Below are 18982 nucleotides of genomic sequence, written 5' to 3'. Positions count from 1 at the left end.
ATAGCCTTGGGGTACAATTGGCTTTGCACAGAAATATCCCCTAAAAATACTTTTACTTTTACTCATAAATTACATTTCAGAGCCTGTACGTTTTTACTTTTACTCAAGTAAGTATTTGAATGAGTACTTCTACTTTTACCTACTTTTTTTTTTACACAATTGTACGTCTACTCGAGTACAAAATGTCAGTACTTTTCCCATCTCTGATATGCCACCACGTGTTAAGATGGTAAAACACCTTTTCTGAAGTTGTTTTTTATCACTTATTACACGGCTTGGTTGAATGCTTGATTGGTTAATCACTGAAATCAGCGGTGTGTTATTTCTGAATAATGACCGATGAGCTCTATAACAGACTGCTGTCTAATCAGAGCACCTGGCTTTGCTGCTTGAATTTTATGCTGTATCCAACATGACAGCCATGTAAACAAACACACAATGTCATTTACAACTAAACAATGCTCTCAAGAATGTTTTTGAAAACATTTGAAGCGAGAAATAGACGATGTAGTAACCAAAAATGTATTCTATTTGATCAACACTTCCTTGTTTTCTGAGGCGACCCAGGCCGCCCAGCGCAACACCTATGGAATACTTCCATTACCATGAGCAAGCAAATACTTTGTTTTGTTATTACTTCTGTGTCAATTTATAGATTTATTTATTAAATAGCCGTGTAATAAGCGGGATAATTGACATCACGCCGGTCGTTGTTGATAAATAATCCCCTTCAGGATCATTAAACACATCGGCTTTGCCTCTGTGTCTAATCCTGTCGGGAGTTATATCTCAACAACGACCGGCGTAGTGTCAATTATCCGTTACTTAGCCTCTCCGTCCATCCGTTTGTCTGTCAATCTCTCTCAACTAGGTACAAAACCGGAAACGTTTCCCTTAATAATGTAATTTCACTCTCTCATTTCTCTCAGTTGCACACTGATCCTCTCTCTCTCTCTCTCTCTCTCTCTCTCTCTCTCTCTCTCTCTCTCTCTCTCTCTCTCTCTCCAGGAATGCAAACGGCGTGTATCCAGAAATAATCCATGATGTCCTTTAATCAGGTCCAAATGGACACTCCTCACAAACGTCACAGGTCTTCTTTATGAAGGTGGCTTTCAGACTGTATTTTCTCGTGCGTAAAGCAAGTCATAGTGAAGTAAACCTCCTGAAACATGAATTACTTCTCACACAAGTCGTGTACAATAAATGATAAAGGCAGAAACATGTGTTTAGCAAAAGTACAAAAATCTTTATTTTAATTGGTTCTCACTAGTGTACAGTATAGCTATACACTAACAAAGCAGCAGTTATGTTACCGGGCCTGAAATAACAAACGGCCGTTTTAACCTACTATTTAATAATACTGACATTCATTGAGACAAGAGCAGAGAGGCAGACACTGAACCTACCACGTTTGCAAGGCCGGAATGCACAGTAGCACCGCCCGCAGTGCTACTGTGCAGTTTGCTTACTACCCGGCGGAAACCGGGTAGTAAGCAAACTGAAATAATAAAGGCCAAGGTTTACAGACATTATATTAGACACCAAATGAACGTGCTAATACTGCGGAGAAGGAGGATCACCAACGTACCTTCTTGTGCGTGGTGAAATGGCACCACACGCAAACACTCGGACATGGAAGGATGTTTGTAAACACACACCGGGGCCAAAAAGGACAACAAGCGGTCAGGTTCAAACCATGCACAATGTAGTATACAGGCGAGTGCGTAAACAGCAAGATGGAGAGACATGCCTGCGCTGATGCGTGACAATAAGACAAACTAGCCCAACAGGCCAGCCTGGTTCGGAGGACACAAGGTTAGTGTGGACCACACCCGCTGAGGAAGAGCGTGGTGTGGCACCCACAGACGAGCGGGGACAGACAGCTAACTCTGGTAGGAGGTGCACTACCAAATACTCTGATGTTGTGACCCACCAATGTTAATTTTGTCGACTAAACTATGACGAAAAAAAAACGTCTACTAACCTTTTTCACTGACGAAAGCTAAACAAAAACTAAATAAAAACTAAGCTATGATGACTAAAACTAAGACTAAAAATATTGGCAATTTCGTCAACAAATAAAAACTGTTGAGACAAGTCATGTTATGTTTGGTTGCGCTCGGGTGTTGCGCTCTGAAAATGGCCGATCTACAAGCTCACTGTGAGCTTGTAGATCGGCTATTTTCAGCATGGAACCAAGTGTAAAATCAGCCATCAAGGCACCGCCAAAAATGTTGGCGACAAAATCAACTGTAGATTTAGTCGACTAAAACTAGACTAAAACTAAAATAATTCAGATGACTAAAATATGACTAAAACTAGATTAAATTGTGTCCAAAAGACTATGACTAAAACTAAATCAACTTGCTCTCAGAATTAACACTGCGACCCACAAATACAAACATCTTGGTCCCGATGACGGTGGCAGGGGACCGTACCGTACCCCACCGCCTCGTGGAGACCATTGTGGAGGTTGTCCAGCTTGTACTGTCACAGGGGTTTGTAAAATCAGATAGATGCCCTCAGTGGTAGAAAGTAACTAAGTACATGTCCTTATGAACTAAGTACTGTACTTAAGTACAATTTTGAGTTACTTTTTACTTTGCTATTGCTATTCCAAAATGTACTTTTACTTCTACTCCACTACATCTCAGAGGCAAATATTGTACTTTTACTCCATTACAATTATTTGAAAACTTTAGTTCGCAGATATACATTATTATATTATATTTTATTTTATATATAGACTATTTGAACATAGCCGATCTACAAGCTCATAACGCGTCACGTCGCAAGCTTGTAGATCTGCTGTTTTCAAACATTTTAGTACTTTTACTTTTGGTACTTTAAGTATATGTTGATGCCAATACTTTTGTACTTTTACTCAAGTAAAAATTTGAACACAGGCCTTTTACTTGTAACAGAGTATTTTCATATTGTGGTATTGCTACTTTTACTTAAGTAAAATATATATATATTTTTTTTAAATACTTTATTGCAGGTTCGTACATTACATTACATGTTATTGATTTCATTTGTCTTACAAGTTCTTTACTTGTTTAATTCATCCTGCATCATTTTTTATTTTTTAATTACATATACCAACAAAAATGTATACACAAAATGGAAAATAAAAAAGGTAAAATAAGAGAGTAAAAGAAGAAGAGAACAAAGTAAAGGAGGGGGGAAGGGGGGGGGGGGGGTAGCTTTCCTGCAGTACTCCCTAATCTACTTTTACACTTCATGTATTTCTGGGTCCCATTTACTCCAGTTTCTTTCAAATTAATCTCCACGGTTTCTCATTTTGTAAGTAATTCTTTCCATCTCTTTAATTTTTTCAACTGTTATTTTCCAATTATTAATAGATGGTGGGTTTACTTGCAACCATTTCCGTGTGATTTGTTTTAAGGCAGCGATACGTAGTATTGTATACAGATATTTGTCTCCCTCCCTGTGTATTTCTAATGGGATAATACCTAATAAAATATTGATTGGGTGTATGGGTTGTGGGGTAATGTATTTATTATATTTGTTTTCACTATCTCCCAAAACCTTTTCAATTTTGGACACAAATAGAAAATGTGTGTATGATTTGCTTCCAGTTCTGCACATTTCCTCCAGCATTCAGCACTGCCTGCTGGTCTATATTTTGATAACATTTTGGGTGTTAAGAAAATCCTCATATTAATTTTCCAAGCAAATTCTTTCCAGAACTTTGATTGTGTCGTCTTAAATATTCTTTTGCATGCTTCTTTCCAATAGTCTTCCAAAATTGTTATTGATAATTATTTTTCCCATTTCTCTTTGGTATTATCCTCTTTTACATTCATTTCTTGCAAAATTTTATAAAGTTTTGAGATTTTACTCTTTTCACTGTTTCTATTTTTGCTCAAAAATTCCAGTAGCCCATGCATTATCTGTCCCTGGTCTCTCTGCTGTTTCATGAGGTAGCTTCTAATTTGTAAATATTTAAAGAAATGATTTCTATTTATATTAAACTTATTAACTAAGGTTTCAAAAGGGTCTACCATGTTATTTGTAATCATCTGTGAATATACCTGTAATCCCTTTCTGGCCCATTCTTCTGGTATCTTATCTGTTTTATTGGGCAGAAAATCTGGATCTCTGGCTATCTCTCTCAAATATATACAAATGTCGTCACATTTATACATTTTTCGAATAGATTTCCAGGTTGTTAATGTATTTTCTACACATCTGTTATTTCCATTATATTTTTGAATTTCCTTTAAACTCAAATGGGGTAATGTTCCAATTGATATTAATGTTAATTGTTTTTCTATTAATTTCCATTTTGTTTCAACTGAATTATTCATCCACTTCATTATGATATCTATTTGGGTAGCATGAAAGTAAATCATTAAATCTGGGTAATTAAATCCTCCCTTTTCTCTAGTTTGAGTTAGCGTGCTGAGTTTTTTCCTTTTACTTTTGTAATTCCAGATAAAATTTGAGAGCATTGTATTCCATCTTTTAAAGCTACTTTGTGGGATGTGTACTGGTAAGGTTTGAAATAAAAACAGAAACTGCATTTTGACACTTTCTACTCTGGTCATTATTGATTCTGGTATTGTTTTCCATTTATTAAGATCTTGTCTCACTTTATTTTCTAGGGTTTGATAATTATCTGTATACAACGTTGTTATATCTCCAGTAAGATAGATTCCCAGATATTTAATTTTCTTTGAATCCCATTTTAGTTTATATCGTCCCTTAATTTCTAGTGCTATTTGTTTGCCAAGTGTTAATGCTTCACATTTACTTTCATTTAGTTTATAGCCGGAATGTTTACTATATTCTGTAATTGCTTCCATTAGATTTGATAAAGATTTCTCTGGTGAGGTTAAGTAAATAATGACATCGTCGGCATATAATGCCAATTTATGTTGTTCCTCTTTTATAGTAATGCCTTTAATGTTATTATTTTTCCTTATGCTTACTGCTAGTCCTTCCATGCATATTGCAAATATTACTGCGGAGAGCGGATCTCCTTGTCTTGTACCTTTATAACTTGGGAATCTTCTAGATATTGTGCCATTCACTTTTACTCTTGACATTGGATTTTTATACATTCCTTGAAGCCACTCATTAAATTTCTCATGAATTACAATTTCAAACATAAATGGCCATAATACTCGATCAAAGGCTTTTTCTGCGTCCAAGGTCAGGAGCAAAAGGTTTGTATTATTGTTCTGTGCATGATCGATTATGTTTAGAGTCCTTCTAATATTGTCTGACAACAATCTACCTGGTATAAAACCACATTGATCGCTGTCTATTATATCCGGCACAATGTCCTTTAATCTGTTGGCTATAATTGATGTTATTATTTTATGATCTGTATTCAATAATGATATTGGCCTATATGAGGAGCATTCTGTGGCGTCTTTACCTTCTTTGTGTATCACCGTTATTGTAGACGAATTCCAAGTAGTTGCCCATATTCCCGTTTGTAATGCAAAATTATAGGCTTTCAGGAGTAATGGTATCAGCTGTTTTTTAAATGTTTTATAAAATTCATTAGAGTATCCATCGTCGCCTGGTGTTTTGTAGCCTGGGTGCCAGCCTGCTTCGCTACGTTCGGGGGATTTTTTTTTCTCTCTGCGCTTCTCAGTCTGGAATGCCTCCTATCTCCAGGAGGCGGGACACAGCAGCCAAGGTTCGAAACCTACCGTGGCTTCTGATTGGTCTGTGGTGCGGGGCGGGACAAAAAAAACGGTGTGATCGTTTTGATTCGTCATTCGTTTGAACAACATCCAATCAGCAACGACGTTGCCTAACGTAACATATGTAGTTCCAGTGTAGTTCTACAAGACGAGTCAATCGGGGGCATTCCAGACTGAGAAGCGCAGAGAGAGAAAAAAATCCGCCGAACGTAGCGAAGCAGGCTGGCACCCAGGCTAGGTGTTTTGCCCATTTTTAATTTATTTATTTGTTGTAATATTTCATGCGTTGCGATATTTTTAATTAGCTCCTCATTTTTCCTTGCCTCTACCTGTTTTAAATTCAACCCATCTAAAAATCCTTTCATTTGTTCCACATCCAAATTACCAGTGTTGTTTTTATAAAGATTTTCATAATATTTTGCAAATTCTTCAGCTATTTTATCCTTTTCTGTTAATATTTCGGAACCGTCTCCTGTCTTCAATTTAGTAATGTATGCTTTTTTACTCAAATAATAATAATGATAATAATAACAACAGCAAAACAAACAAAAACAAAAAGCAAAAAAAGGACAACTAGGTAGTTTAAATGGTAACTTAATTAACTAAACAAAAAATATGCCCTTTACAGCTAACCCCATAGCACCACCACTAAATTAATACCAGTATAACAAGATGTCAAAAAAACAACTTAAACTTTAAATGCATTGCAAAAATATACACAGTAAATTAACTAACTGCACAGCTTAATCAAATAATAATCATAATAATAGTAATAATAATAATAATAATAATAATAATGGAAATTAATAATAACTAGAAAAAGTGCTCCTCGGAGCACAAGTCTCCGCCAGCAGACTTGTGTTGGGAATGTTGGGAATGTTCTACTTCTGTGAATGTTCTACTTCTTATGTTCTAATTATTATGTCCTATCCGTCCTGTCTATGTAAGTGTCCTATCCGTCCTGTCTATGTAAGTGTCCTATCCGTCCTGTCTATGTAAGTGTCCTATCCGTCCTGTCTGTGTAAGTGTCCTATCCGTCCTGTCTGTGTAAGTGTCCTATCCGTCCTGTCTATGTAAGTGTCCTATCCGTCCTGTCTATGTAAGTGTCCTATCCGTCCTGTCTGTGTAAGTGTCCTATCCGTCCTGTCTGTGTAAGTGTCCTATCCGTCCTGTCTATGTAAGTGTCCTATCCGTCCTGTCTATGTAAGTGTCCTATCCGTCCTGTCTGTGTAAGTGTCCTATCCCTCCTGTCTGTATAAGTGTCCTATCCGTCCTGTCTATGTAAGTGTCCTATCCGTCCTGTCTGTGTAAGTGTTCTATCCGTCCTGTCTGTGTAAGTGTCCTATCCGTCCTGTCTGTATAAGTGTCCTATCCGTCCTGTCTGTATAAGTGTCCTATCCGTCCTGTCTGTATAAGTGTCCTATCCGTCCTGTCTGTGTAAGTGTCATATCCCTCCTGTCTATGTAAGTGTCCTATCTGTCCTATCTGTCCAATTATGTATCCTATCTAATTGTTACAGTATCCACCATTTCTCAGCCATTTCGTGATGGTTCCTGTCTTACCTCACTTTGAAGGAGGCACAGACTCTTTCAAAGTGACGCCATGTATTTATAGGCCGCTATACGTCACTAGCCAATCAGATCACAGTATTTCACCGTATTGTCACGTGTCACGTGAGGCTTGACCAATCGGTGTGTCATATTTAGAAAGTGTAAACAAAGTATCCTGGCGGAGACAATAAGTGTACACGTGATGCGGATGTCTGCCGCGGAGGAGCTGTTGAGAGTGGTCGAGGATACACTTGATGTACACTCGCTCAATGCGGAAGTGGAGAGCCTCCTCGCCTCCTCCACTCGACTCCACTCGCACATGAACAATTGGACCGCGACTACTTCCGGTTCGAAGTCGGAGTGACCGAGTGGGAGTGAGCGAGTGGCCGAGATTTTCGGTATTGGAATCTGGCTTATGACTCTTTCAAAGTGACACATGTATTTATAGGCCGCTATCCGTCCTGTCTATGTAAGTGTCCTATCCGTCCTGTCTGTGTAAGTGTCCTATCCGTCCTGTCTGTGTAAGTGTCCTATCCCTCCTGTCAGTATAAGTGTCCTATCCGTCCTGTCTATGTAAGTGTCCTATCCGTCCTGTCTGTGTAAGTGTTCTATCCGTCCTGTCTGTATAAGTGTCCTATCCGTCCTGTCTGTATAAGTGTCATATCCGTCCTGTCTGTATAAGTGTCCTATCCGTCCTGTCTGTATACTGTAAGTGTCCTATCCGTCCTGTCTGTGTAAGTGTCATATCCCTCCTGTCTATATAAGTGTCCTAGTCAAGCCACTAGTCGGAGTGGCGAGATGTCGGAATGGAAGGAGCACCCCGGTGCAAGGATGTGCGTCTTGATGTTTTGTCGTTTCAAGGATTCCCGGATTGGTTTATACAGAGCTCTCTGTTGTCTTGTCTTATATGTGTAGTCATTGTCAAAATAAATCCGCTCATCTTCATACAGCACTTCTTTTTTGTCCCATGCTGCTTTAAAGGGTAAGACCACTTTGGTAGAGGTTTGGGTTGTGTAGTTACCTTGCCATGATATAACTCCAAAGGTGGGCAAGAAATCAAAAATAATTGCTCCATTGATTAGAAATTGATAATTCAAAATATGCTCCTCATTGACTTACATTGTATGGTAAAACAGCTTTCAAAGTCACTCTTTTAGCACATAAATGAACCCAAACAAAGCTGATTCAGACAATATAGAGCATCACCAAACCCAGTACTGTTTGTTTTTTTAATACAAATGTCAACTTCCTGTTGATTTTACTATTTGAAGATCTGGATCCGGAAAAAACAGTACTGGGTTTGGTGATGTTCTATATTGTCTGAATCAACTTTGTTTGCGTTCGTTTTTGTGCTAAAAGAGTGATTTTTAGAGCTGTTTCAACGTACAGTGTAAGTCAATGAGGAGCATATTTTGAATTATCAATTTCTGATCAATGGAGCAATTCTTTTTGGGGCGGTGTAGCCGCCCCCTATAGGTGAGTTTTGGACACCGACCAAAACATTTGTGTACCCCCTAACCCTTCAATTGTTAATGCAAATCGATACTTTTTTCATATCAGCCAATCACATTACAGCTAGTGTCATCACCACTAACTGTAATGTGATTGGCTGACTTTGCAAATTCATGCGGTGTGCTCTGATTATATTGGCATCACCTGGCACCTCCAAAGTGTCTGTTATTAGTGTTTGGAGAAACTCCGTCATATTACTGCTTTCACTTTTTTCTTTGACATTATAAATACAGAGATTATTTTGCCTGGATTTATTTTCCAAATAATCCACCTGGTCTGCTAGTTCATCCATTCGGGTCTTTGTCCGTTTCACCTGCTTTTGATGTATATTCTCTGAGTCATCCAGGTCGCTCACTCTTGTCTCCAACTGATCCACATGCTTTGCTGTTTTCTCCATGTCCTTGCGCAGATCCACTGTTTGTTCCATAATTGTTTTAATATCCTTTTCTGTATCATGTCGGAAGGCCTTGAAGTCTTCTCTGAACTCCTGGATTTCTTTAGTTAAGGTGCCTTTCAGATCTAGCCTCGCGTAGCCAGACAATATCACACGACACACTGCGTGGATATTAGTCTGGTCCCTATCAACGGTAGATTTTCTTCTAAGCCGGGGCGGTTACAAAAAGATCCAAACGGACTCTATTGGTTAGACCTAAACCAATCAGAGCAGTGCTTCCTTGAACGAACCAATCAGAGCAGTGCTTCCTTGTACGTCATTGCTCCAAATAAGGTGATAAGCCCGCCCACATTTGGATACTGGGCCCTGGTTGGCTCCGCACAACTGCGGAGGGAGAGAATTGAAATCTCTATGGAGGGGGGCCAGACCTAATCTGCCGAGGGCTAAAGTGCATGCAATTTTGCAAAGGCAGATTCGTCTGGAACCAGGCTATTTCAGATCGGCAAACAATTTCTGCAGCTCCCCTTTGTCTGCCATAGTAGATTTGTTTGCTCCGTGTCCCTTCTTTTTTAGTTGTAGATTCTCAGGCTTTGTTGTTTCTCCAGAACGTAGATTCATTCCTCAATAAGGCTATTGTTGTACATTGTTTGCTTTCTTATTTCCAAGTTTAATCATTATTTTCGGGGTTTGACTACAGAGCGATTTCACGCTGCGGCCATCTTTCTCTCCTGTCTCTAAGTCTGGCTGGCTATACTTTACCAACCATAGACTGGTGAATATCTGGTGCCGAGGTCTTAATTAAGTAAAATATCTGAGTACTTCTTCCACCACTGGATGCCCTCCATAGATATACGTGACCTTTCTAAAGACACAGGCTGAGTAAAACACCCTCTGATCTGGAGCAGTTCCCGATACCGTGGGCTTGAACTATCTGTGGGTGTCGACATCAAATGCATAAAAACCTCATCATAGAAGTTGATAGTCATTTGCTCATCAGTTCCCTAACCCTATACCTTCTATCAGCACAGCTGTAACCTCAGTCGCACTCCTCTACAAAAGAACGTTCTATTCCCATTCAGAAAACCCAGCGAGAGGATTCTGACGTGAAGGCAGCGGGTGAGAATTAATCCATTAATTGCTTGGCTTTCTTTGGGATACATCAATTTCATTCCATCTTTATTCATTCAATTCATGGCTTTACATGATTACATTAATTTACCTTTTTTTCTTTTACACATTCCACAAATGAAAAGGAGCAGGAAGAAGATAATCGCAATATACCGGCTCCTATCTTCAATTAAAAGTCATCAAATAATAGATGATCTGTCCAATGGCTATTTTTATACCTATTGTGCAATTTCCACTGAGCCAAAGATCTCATTATACCGAAAAATGAGTCATTTAGACCACTTAATTAGACCCTCCAGAAAAACGCGGGCAAAAATCCTTGATTATGTGGGCTAAAACTCTTGATTATGCGGGCTAAAATCCTTGACTTTGCGACAAAATCTGCGTTTTTTTTTGCAATTTTATGCGGTGAAATTGCGGGAAGTTGCGAAATATGCGAAAAGTTGTGAAATATGCGGCAATACGCGGAATATGCGATATGCCAAAAGTTGCGAAAACTGCGAAATATGTGAAAAGTTGCAAAATATGCGGAAATATAATATGCGGTTGAAGTGTGTCATTCAGTGTCTCTCTCTCTCTCTCTCTCTCTCTCTCTCTCTCTCTCTCTCTCTCTCTCTGTGCTGAAGCAGAAGTAAAGGAAGTACCGCCCAACTTAAGGAAGTTACATTAGACTTTCGTTAGACCAGTTCAGGGCTTTGTCACTATTGGCCAATAGAAGGCTCTGTAGAAGACCTTACCCGATGAAGTGAACGGAGGTGACGCAACGCTCCTTATATGGCTCTGCTGTGAACTGCATACATGCCAAGGCATGAAGACTCTGTGGTGATTGGTTTGGCTTCAGCCACACAGCGCTCTCTCTCTCTCTCTCTCTCTCTCTCTCTCTCTCTCTCTCTCTCTCTCTCTCAGTCTCTCTCTCTCTCTCTCTCTCTCTCTCTCTCTCTCTCTCTCTCTCTCTCTCTCTCTCTCTCTCTCTCTCTCTCTCTCTTTCTCTCTCTCTCAGCTCAGCTCAGCTCAATTGTTGTTTAAATCAGGAAGACACACCTCAGTGTTTTCACTGATAGAAACACTTTATTTACCAGCTATTAACTTCAAACAAGGACTTACTTTGACATCTAAAGCTTTAACAAAACAACATCAAGACATTGAACAACTATCAGACTACAGACAGAACCTACTGACTCTTTAACTTGATGTGTTGAGCTGAATTCAGCAGGTAAGGCTAGCTGGAAACAATACAAATGTTTATAATATAACTGTATGACTGTATGGTGCACCACAATGCATTGATAGCATTCAAAGCCGGTGGTATGGTATACTATGAGATAATTCACTCTTTACTATTTAAAACACACACACACACACACACACACACACACACACACACACACACACACACACACACACACTTCCTCTCTCTCTCTCTCTCTCTCTCTCTCTCTCTCTCTCTCTCTCTCTCTCTCTCTCTCTCTCTGTCTGTCTGTCTGTCTGTCTGTCTGTCTGTCTGTCTCTCTCTACTAGTAACACACCATTTACAGGAAACACTCTGAATGTAGAGATCCAACCTACTCTCTACTGAGTTTACTCCTCATCTAGTGTCAATTTTAGTGACTATCTACAGTAGCTATGTAGATAAAGGTATTTTTGTTGCAGAACTGATTGTTTATGACAATATAATTAACAGCTGTAGAAAATAGTCTCTTGTAAGTTTGAAGCCTCAAGTTGTCCACTGCCCACGCCTTATTTTCATCGTGTTTATGTACAAACACACATCATTTTGAAACAGACCTGTCCAGTCCCTGAGCCTAGAGCCTGGGGTTATGAACTCTGATGGCTCTGATCCCGTAAATGGTTTGTTACTAGTAGACAGACAGACAGACAGACAGACAGACAGACAGAGAGGAAGTGTGTGTGTGTGTGTGTGTGTGTGTGTGTGTGTGTGTGTGTGTGTGTGCGTGCGTGCGTGCGTGCGTGCGTGCGTGCGTGCGTGCGTGCGTGTGTGTGTGCGTGCCTGCCTGCCTGCCTGCCTGCCTGCCTGCCTGCCTGCCTGCCTGCGTGCGTGATAAATAAATAAGATAAAGTAAATGAAATAATGAAAAATTGTTTGAAATAATGCTAAGTATGCATGATTTGAACCTGCTAAATTTACCATCCAACTCATTGTTTATGCCATATGACATCAACAAGTTGTATAGTAATAGTTGAAATTAGGCCTTAAATGTAAACTTTACCTTAAGTTATTTCAGACCATTTCCCAAAGCATACAGGCTTCTCCTGTGCCCACTCTTCTGGTTATATTACCAAGGAGGAGTTTAAAGGGATATTTCACTTTCAAATAAAATAAACATTAAACAAATGTATATAGAAAATAAATGAAAAAAAGTAATGGAAAAATCACGGCCCCTTCACGCATTAGAATGTCCTTCTAATGCATGAGAGGGCTGTGACTTTTCCACTGATTTTTTCATTTTAAAAAAATATAAAAAATGTCATGATTAATTTATTTGAAAGTGAAATATCCCCTAGTCATAATTATTTGCATATTAGACTAAGTAACAACAACCACAGTTGGGTTTTTAATTGACATGATTTACCATAGCCAGTCTGGGGACTGGCTCGCTTGACAGACAAAGAACTGTATCAGTGCTCCCTGAGCCACAGAAAACTTTTGCTGACATACTTTACAGTACGCTTTGTAATCAACTTTCCTATCCGTTGATCCGGTTGACACAAAATGTACTGTAAATGGCCATGAGAATGTATGTTTTATTGATTGTACAAGTCATGTAGAAATGAAGGCAGGTGCACAATAGTCTGAAAAGGATAGACACAAGAAAAAAATCTTATTTCCATTGTGGTCCTTTGGTTGTGACAGGAGAAAACAAAAGGGGGGGTACCTTAAAAAAATGGCACAACATGCATACAGTAGGGTAGGCTGTATATTTTAAATGCAAATAAAAATGGAACACATCAGTCTTGTATTTGTCCACCCCCAAACCAAACAATGCAAACTATATGCAAGGAATTGTTTATGTTACATTGTGTATGTGCAAATACATAGTTTAATTCAAATTAGTTGGATCATGCTGTAATTGTGGTTAGTGCAGTTTCTTCCCACCTCTTGTGGTTGGCTTATTAATATTGTGATATTTCAATAATGCAATTATTGCAACATCCCTAGACTTCCCCCGGTATTTGTGTGTAGTATGTAAATGACCTTTGTCTTTGTAATCCTCTCCCCTCTCTTTAGTGAACCATGGCCAGCTGCCCAGATCTAGCATTGATTGATGAGAAGAGTCTGGACAAGAAGGACTGGAAGGTGATTGGTGCAGGTGCATTTGGTCAAGTCTTTAAGGTCAGACATCTTCAGTGGAGACAGGATGTGGCCATTAAACTATTAGGTCTTGATGATGGGTAAGTGATGAGGGTGATACTGAAGAGTACTGTTACTGGTGATGACAAATATTAAAAATATACAAACTGTATTCCAAAGTACACTTACACTGCACTTGTTCTTGGACACACACACACACACACACACACACACACACACACACACACACACACACACACACACACACACACACACACACACACACACACACACACACACACACACACACACACACACACTTATTAAATTAAATTCTTATATATATTGAAACCCTTCTTCAGAAAATCAGATATGGCCTTGGATAGTGAGTCTAAACTGATGAGACGGGCAGCGAGCCGCCATGTCATCCAGATCCTGGGGATCTTCAGGGGCCGCCAACCATCTGCCCCTGGCATACAGATCGGCCTGGTCATGAATTTGATGGAGAGAGGATCCCTCGCCTCCTTGCAGGTCATCTTTTTCCCCTTTATTGATTCACTGATTTATTTGATGATCCATTGATGTTGAACAATTTCCAACATAGTGAGTCCTTGTAAAATGTTTTTCTGTTTTGTCTTTCATCTCAAAAGGTTATGATTATGATTATTAAGGTTTCGAGGCCTATCAGGCTCGAAGCCTTTATTGAGATTGTAGGCGTTCTTCTTCCGCCGTTTTTTCAGTTCTGGCCCAACCGTGCACACGCTTTTTACGAAACTCAGCAATATGGTGCCAAACGGCGAAGTCCCGAAACTCAAAACCAACGGCCAAAGGGTGGCGCTGTAGCAATCAATTGAAAAATGCCAACTTTGTACAACTCATGCCCTGTTTGACCTACAGCCATGAAACTTCGATACACACATACGTCTCCTCATGCCTCATGCCACTGCCCAACAGAACTGAAACTATTCACATATTATTACTAACCTAAACAATGGAGTTGATCACCTACATCAGTGGTAACCAACCTTTTCAAGCCCAAGAGCACATTTTATTTCCAATTGTAAGCCATGATCTACCACTAAAATATGTTTTTAAAAAAAAACACTTGCATGATTGCAATTTCTGACAGGCTCAATGCATGTGCATACATCCACATAAAGACTAGTAGTGTAAATACGAATAAAGATGATAGTTATATAATCAATGCCTAAATATTAAGAAAAATGTATTAGAAATATAAATATTAGGACACAAATACAAATAAACTTCTTTGTTTTTTAAATAAAACAAAACACAAAGGACATGAAATAAATTGCTTTTACAGATTTCTTCTCTTCAATGCACAATATTTAGTTTCTCAGTTCTCAATTTCTCAGAATTTTCACATTTACAGATATTCTGATCAAATGACAAAAATGCATCCATGACCATATTTTTGCACAGATATGGTGACAGATACAATACTCTCAGGATCAGCCCACCTTTAACGAGACTTCTATGACTGCACATTATCTGCAAGCCATTTGAAATCTGGTTGATACTACAGTCATTAAGATGTGAGTCAGTCTTACGAGTTCTAAACTTGGATTTTATTATGTTCAAGTAGGCATGCAGCTTAAGTGCACAAGACACAATCAGGGGATACTTCACAAGTGACCAGGTTTCTAGCTCTGCCCTCCAGTTGGTAGTCAGTTAGTAGTTCAAAAAATCTCCATTTCAACACCTGTAGTTAATGCAAACAAGCTGTTCAATGTCAATACTGAGGAAAAGGTTTGATACAAAAGCAGCTACTTAACTCATGACTCGTACCTCAACAAATCTACGGCCAAATTCTGATTTCAGTCCAATAACCAAGCATCGTCAGACATCAATGATCTGCTCATACTCCTCGTCCCTCAACTTCAGAAAAAGTAGTATCTCTGGCAGTAAATCCAGAAAAAGCTGCAGCACGTTGCCCCGACTGAGCCACCTAACATGAAGTATCAAACCTCAGTCAGTGCCAGTGCTCATTGGCTCATTGGCAGATTTACTGACATTTTCAGATTCTTCTTTAAGATTAGTTAACATTCTTTGAAAAGTTATGATTTTTTTTCCCATTCCAAGTGGCTATGACTGACTTCCAAAGTTTGCAGGCCTTGCGTAGACAACCCGGCCTGGCGGAGATTGGCGGAGATCTGCACTCTGAGGAGGACCATTCTAGTTAAGGCAGTCCATCAATTCTGCATGGCTCAGCCCTTTAGTAACTTAATTTCTCATACATCACAGGCAACACACTTGTGCTCAGTGGTGTAAAGTAACTAAGTACATTTACTCAAGTACTGTAGACTTTTGAGTTATTTTTACTTTAGCCTACTGGAGTATATCCAATATTCGATATTTTTTACTCCACTACGATTATTTCAAAACTTTAGTTACTAGTAACTTTGCAGATATACATTTAAATGTATTATATTATAAATCATACATTAACCACTTTAGCCCTATTTTATAACTACAGTGGTTAGCACTTGAGAATGGCAGTAATACCATCTGAGTGCCTCTGTGGTGCCACAGAGGCACCACTACTACTTGGTGGTGCCACATTTGACACCTTTTTTTAAGGTGTAGTGTGGCTGAACGGCCACCATGTGGCACATGTGAGTCCATGAACTTTACAGTACATTATTAGCAACAGGGGAAGGGTGAATGCATTTAAAAGTGAATGTTATTTTTATTTTTTGTAAACATAGAAAATAAGGGAATGAGTCCTTAGGATGAATTGAAAAGCAATTATTTCTTTAAACACAACTGTGTTTCATGGTGGAAGAAGTGCACAGACATTTTACTTAAGTAAAAGTAGCAATACCACAATATAAAAATACTCTATTTTTACTTATTTTTAAATATACTTACCAAAAGCTAAAGTTCTACAATGTTTGAAAGTAGCCGATCTAGCTTGTAGATCGGCTATTTTCAAATGGCTGTGGCATAAAATAGGGCTAAAGTGGTTAATATGTATGTTTTATTATATAACAATTTATATCTGCAAAGTAACTAAAGCTTTCAAATAATTGTAGTGGAGTGAAAGTACAATATTTGCTTCTGCAGATGTAGTGGAGTAGAAGTAAAAGTACAGTAATACTCCAGTAAAGTAAAAAAAACACCTCAACATTATGCACATGTAAGTTCTAGGCGCCCTAACCTGGAATCAAACCCTGCTCTGTAACTTCTCAGACCACTCTCTACTCCACTACACTACTGGTACAGTGATAAGTCTGTGGGGTCAGGATGTCACTCGTTCTCTATGTTCTGTGCACTACTCCTTGGAAAGTCAGATAAAAAGCTTGCAGCTCCCAAAGCTGCTACTTTCTGAGAGTAATAATAATAATAATGGATTTTATTTATAACGCACTTTACATTTTGTTACCAAACCAGAGTAACTTTACTAGTGGATACATACATTTTTAGGCTACCCTCTCAGAGATAAATCAACAGAGATTTTATCCTCACACACGCACACATTTGTATTTTTGTTTGACTACATGTTTTCAATTGCACTTTGTTTTCATTACATTTTTAGAGTTTTTCTCTCTGTCTTCAGTACTAACTGGTCATCGACTGCATTTTTAAGGTCAACCCCAAATGCATCAAATTCTCTCTGATGGGATGTTTGTAAGTCTGATGAATCTTTCTGATGCTTCTCTGTCAACGTCACCAGTTGAGTCCCGTTCCTTCATTAGAGCTTTCATAACTTTTGATGAATGATTAAGCAAAGCTGATTCAGAATGATTAAGCAAAAAAATCAGTTTTCATTTCTGTCTCCACACAGCCGATGACAACAGCAGTTGTAGCAATGCAACGTGTTGTGAGCTTGTAGATCTGCCATTTTCACTATTCTGAGCTTGTTGAATATTGCCCCTGACTACCCTTACAATAATACAACTAAAATTAACACTGAAACTAATTTAAAAACTCAACTAAAACTAAGCCTTTTCACAAACTAAAAACGAAACTAGCAAATCCACTTAAAATCAAATGAAAACAAACTGCAATTGAAAAGTGTGCTTGTGTGTGTGGGGGGAGGGCACAACACCTGGCTCTAAGTCCATTGTGATGACAATGAAGTGTGGCTATAGACAAACAAAAGACCCTGGCCAAGGTGCTAAACCAGTTAATTTGCATGTCGTTGACAGACAGACTGATAGCAGAGATTTTCCGTGGATCCCAGCAATTCTTCAGATGAAAACTCTCATTCTCTCTCTGTTTTTCCAACCATGAAAAGTTTTTTGATTGATTGAATACTTTATTTAGAAGTTTGCAGACAAAAAGCACATGAAAGTACAGTTCAAATCCAAGGTCGACTAAATAGGAAGCTGGCTGCTAAATAGGAATAAGAAAGCCATATGGCTTGTTTAAATTGGGGTCCTTAGTTCGTTAGTACATTATACTCTCCTGTGTTCATTTAACTCTGTTTCACATTCTAAAACAATATAATTGTGCCGGACAGTAGTTTATAATGCTTTTAGTTGACTACTCTAGTTACTAGTTACTGCTCTCAGACAGTAGCAGCTTTGGGAGCTGCAAGCTTTTTATCTCTGACTTTCCAAGGAGTAGTGCACAGAACATAGAGAACGACACACGTCCTGCCCCCACAGACTTATCACTGTACCAGTAGTGTAGTGGAGCAGGGTTTGATTCCAGGTTGGGGTGCCTAGAAATTAATGAATAATGTCGAGGTGTTTTTTACTTTACTGGAGTATTACTGTACTTTTACTTCTACTCCACTACATCTGCAGAGGGAAATATTGTACTTTTACTCCACTACAATTATTTGAAAACTTTAGTTACTAGTTAGGCTACTTAGGCTAAGTAACATTTTGAACACAGGCCTCTTAGTTGTAATAGAGTATTTTTATATTGTGGTATTGCTACTTTTACTTAAGTAAAATGTCTGTGTACTTCTTCCACCATGAAACACAGTTGTGTTTAAAGAAACAATTGCTTTTGAATTCATCCTAAGGACTGCATTATTTTCTATGTTTACAAAAAAAAAATAACAATCACTTTGAAATGCATTCACCCTTTCATTCCTGAGGGTTATATTTAGTAGCCCACTGAGTGCAATTTACCAAAATACATCTTGATAATATAACCCATACAATTATTTGTTTCACTTCTCAACAAGTTCAGCTTCAATTGCAGCTTTTATCTGTTGACTGAAAGCAGCCCTGTCTCAAATAGACACATCATGCCTGTGTCTGGGCATTAGTTGCTCTCTACCGCCATCTAGTGGCACCACATAGAAAAAAGCGGTACCACAAAAATAGGTGGCACCACAGAGGCACCAGAGGGGCACCACCACTGCCATTATCAAGTGCTAACCACTGTATCTGAAAATAGCTGATCTACAAGCTCACAACATGCA

General features: G+C 38.7%; 1 protein-coding gene across 1 annotated transcript in view; it reads left to right on the top strand.

Moving 5' to 3' along the window:
* The first annotated feature begins 11289 nt into the window (after positions 1–11289).
* Positions 11290–18982, top strand: part of LOC311058248 (uncharacterized protein) — a 48904-nt gene continuing 41211 nt past the window's right edge. Inside the window, exons 1-3 of the mRNA XM_084075620.1 lie at positions 11290–11481; positions 13516–13679; positions 13941–14109. Of these exons, the coding sequence (XP_083931746.1) occupies positions 13522–13679; positions 13941–14109 (327 nt within the window). The 5' untranslated portion in view covers positions 11290–11481; positions 13516–13521. The remainder of the gene's footprint in view (positions 11482–13515; positions 13680–13940; positions 14110–18982) is intronic.

The sequence above is a fragment of the Gymnoscopelus microlampas genome, assembly GCF_963454915.1.
Source record: "Gymnoscopelus microlampas genome assembly, chromosome: 13".
NCBI lineage: Eukaryota > Metazoa > Chordata > Actinopteri > Myctophiformes > Myctophidae > Gymnoscopelus > Gymnoscopelus microlampas.
The sequence above is the reverse complement of the archived record's forward strand: the minus strand, read 5'-3'. Positions and strand labels throughout refer to the sequence as shown.